The sequence below is a fragment of the Cebus imitator genome, unplaced genomic scaffold, assembly GCF_001604975.1.
Source record: "Cebus imitator isolate Cc_AM_T3 unplaced genomic scaffold, Cebus_imitator-1.0 Scaffold5, whole genome shotgun sequence".
NCBI lineage: Eukaryota > Metazoa > Chordata > Mammalia > Primates > Cebidae > Cebus > Cebus imitator.
In genome coordinates this window covers 5930158-5932145 of record NW_016107320.1, presented here as the reverse complement: position 1 = coordinate 5932145, position 1988 = coordinate 5930158, and the positions used below count along the sequence as shown (strand labels likewise).

The following is a 1988-nucleotide window of genomic DNA, read 5'->3' as shown; positions in this document are numbered from 1 at the left end:
TGTTCTCTCTCCCAGGCTGGAGTGCAATGGCACAATCTCAGCTCACTGAAACCTCTGCCTCCCAGGTTCAAGCAATTCTCCTGCCTCAGCCTCCCGAGTAGCTGGGATTACAGGCGACTGCGACCGCCCCCAGCTAGTTTTTGTATTTTTTAGTAGAGATGGATTTTCACCATGTTGGTCAGGCTGGTTAAGAACTCCTGACCTCAGGTGATCCACTTGCCTTGGCCTCCCAAAGTGCTGGGACTACAGGCTTGAGCCACTATGCCCAGCCCATCTCTATTTGTTAAAAAAAATCCTAGTTACAGTATAGTCACATGAACACTTATGCTATCATTTCTTTCAAAACCCAAGTTTAGATAAGACATATGTAACTGATGTTAAACAAAGAAAATAAGTTCAATTTTCAAAGAGAAAAACAGACTTACTTCTTCTGCTGTTACAGTAGGTTCTTCAGGTAAATCAGGAATCTAAAGAAAAGTAAGTATTGGTAAAAGGAATGTGAACATTTTCAAGAAGCAAACAAAAGTGTCAATGAGAAGAGTTCCTTTCAATATAGAGTTTAGACATACATCTAAGCTTACTGAAATCTTTTCTTTAAATATACGTCTATAAAAGTTTTATCATGAAAATGGGAGCTCAATAAACATTTTTGGGCAAGTGTGCTAAAAATTAATCTTAAAAATAGGATTTAATAGCTCCCAACCTATATACACTTAAAAGAATTTTGCTTTTTAGGCTGGGCACGGTGGCTCATGCCTGTAATCCCAGCACTTTGGGAGGCCAAGGTGGGCAGATCACAAGGTCAGGAGATCAACACTAGCCTGGCCAACATGGTGAAATCCCGTCTCTACTAAAATACAAAAAATTAGCCGGGCATGGTGGTGTGTGCCTGTAGTCCCAGCTATTGGGGAGGCTAAGATTGCAGTGAGCCGAGATCGCACCATTACATACCAGACTCTGTCTCAAAAAATAATAATAATCAGATTTAGACCACATCAAAACATTTGCTACCAGGCAAGGCGTGGTGGCTCACGCCTGTAATCCCAGCACTTTGGAAGGCAGACACAGGCAGATCATGAGGTCAGGAGTTTGACACCAGCCTGGCCAACATGGTGAAACCTCACCTCTACTAAAAATACAAAAATTATCTGGGCATGGTGGCACACACCTGTAGTTCCAGCTACTCAGGAGGCTGAGCAGGAGAATCACTTGAACCTGTGAGGTGGAGGTTGCAGTGAGCCGAGATCGGGCCACTGCACTCCAGCCTAGTGACAGAGCAAAAAACTGTCTCAAAAAAAAAAAAAGAAAAAAAAAATTGCTACCAATGACTTCATCTCCAGAAATCCCTTTTATTGATCAATACCATAGAGTATATTTTATAACATTTAATCTAACAAACATTACTTGTATTTACTAAATAACTCATTTGTTTTCCTTTGGTATCAAAAGCATACGTGACTGTCAAGTAAAATTTGCCATCAGCATAAGATAGTGTTAACAAAACACAAAGAAACTTGAATTTTTAATCAGTCCATTTAGTTAATTTGATCTTTTTCAAATGTCAGTGATAGTTCAATAATTCCCTGCTGAGTCTCCCTGCTGAATCTCCACTACAGGACAAGGAAATCTGAAACTGAGAAGCAATATATTAGAAACTACTTTCAGAGAATAGACAGGCCTCCCAGCTTTCCCTAAAGGCTGGTAAAAACAGATTTATTTCCAATTTTTTCCAGCTCCAATTGGAATTAATTTAGGGATTAAAGATTTGAATGAAAAACGTGTATAATAAACCTGGGCAGTATTCCAATGTGACTGATTGCTAATCTATTCCCTAGAAGGGCCAGTAAGGAAAATTACACACTCATGTTAATAACAGCTGTTAGCCACTCACAAGGTAGGGCTTGATAATGTCTTAAGTTAATAGGAATGCCCCCCTTTGTAAGCATTGTATTTCTCTCTCTCTCTTTTTTTTTTTTTTTTTTTTTTTT

The 1988-nt window shown here is 39.3% G+C and overlaps 1 protein-coding gene across 3 annotated transcripts in view; it reads right to left on the bottom strand.

The window, feature by feature from the left end:
• The window catches only part of UBXN8 (UBX domain protein 8), a 24379-nt gene that overhangs the window by 6940 nt on the left and 15451 nt on the right, over positions 1–1988 (bottom strand). For all 3 annotated transcript variants that reach the window (XM_017535978.2, XM_017535968.2, XM_017535964.2), the window contains one exon: positions 426–467. In XM_017535978.2, coding sequence (XP_017391467.1) covers positions 426–467 — 42 coding nt within the window. The remainder of the gene's footprint in view (positions 1–425; positions 468–1988) is intronic.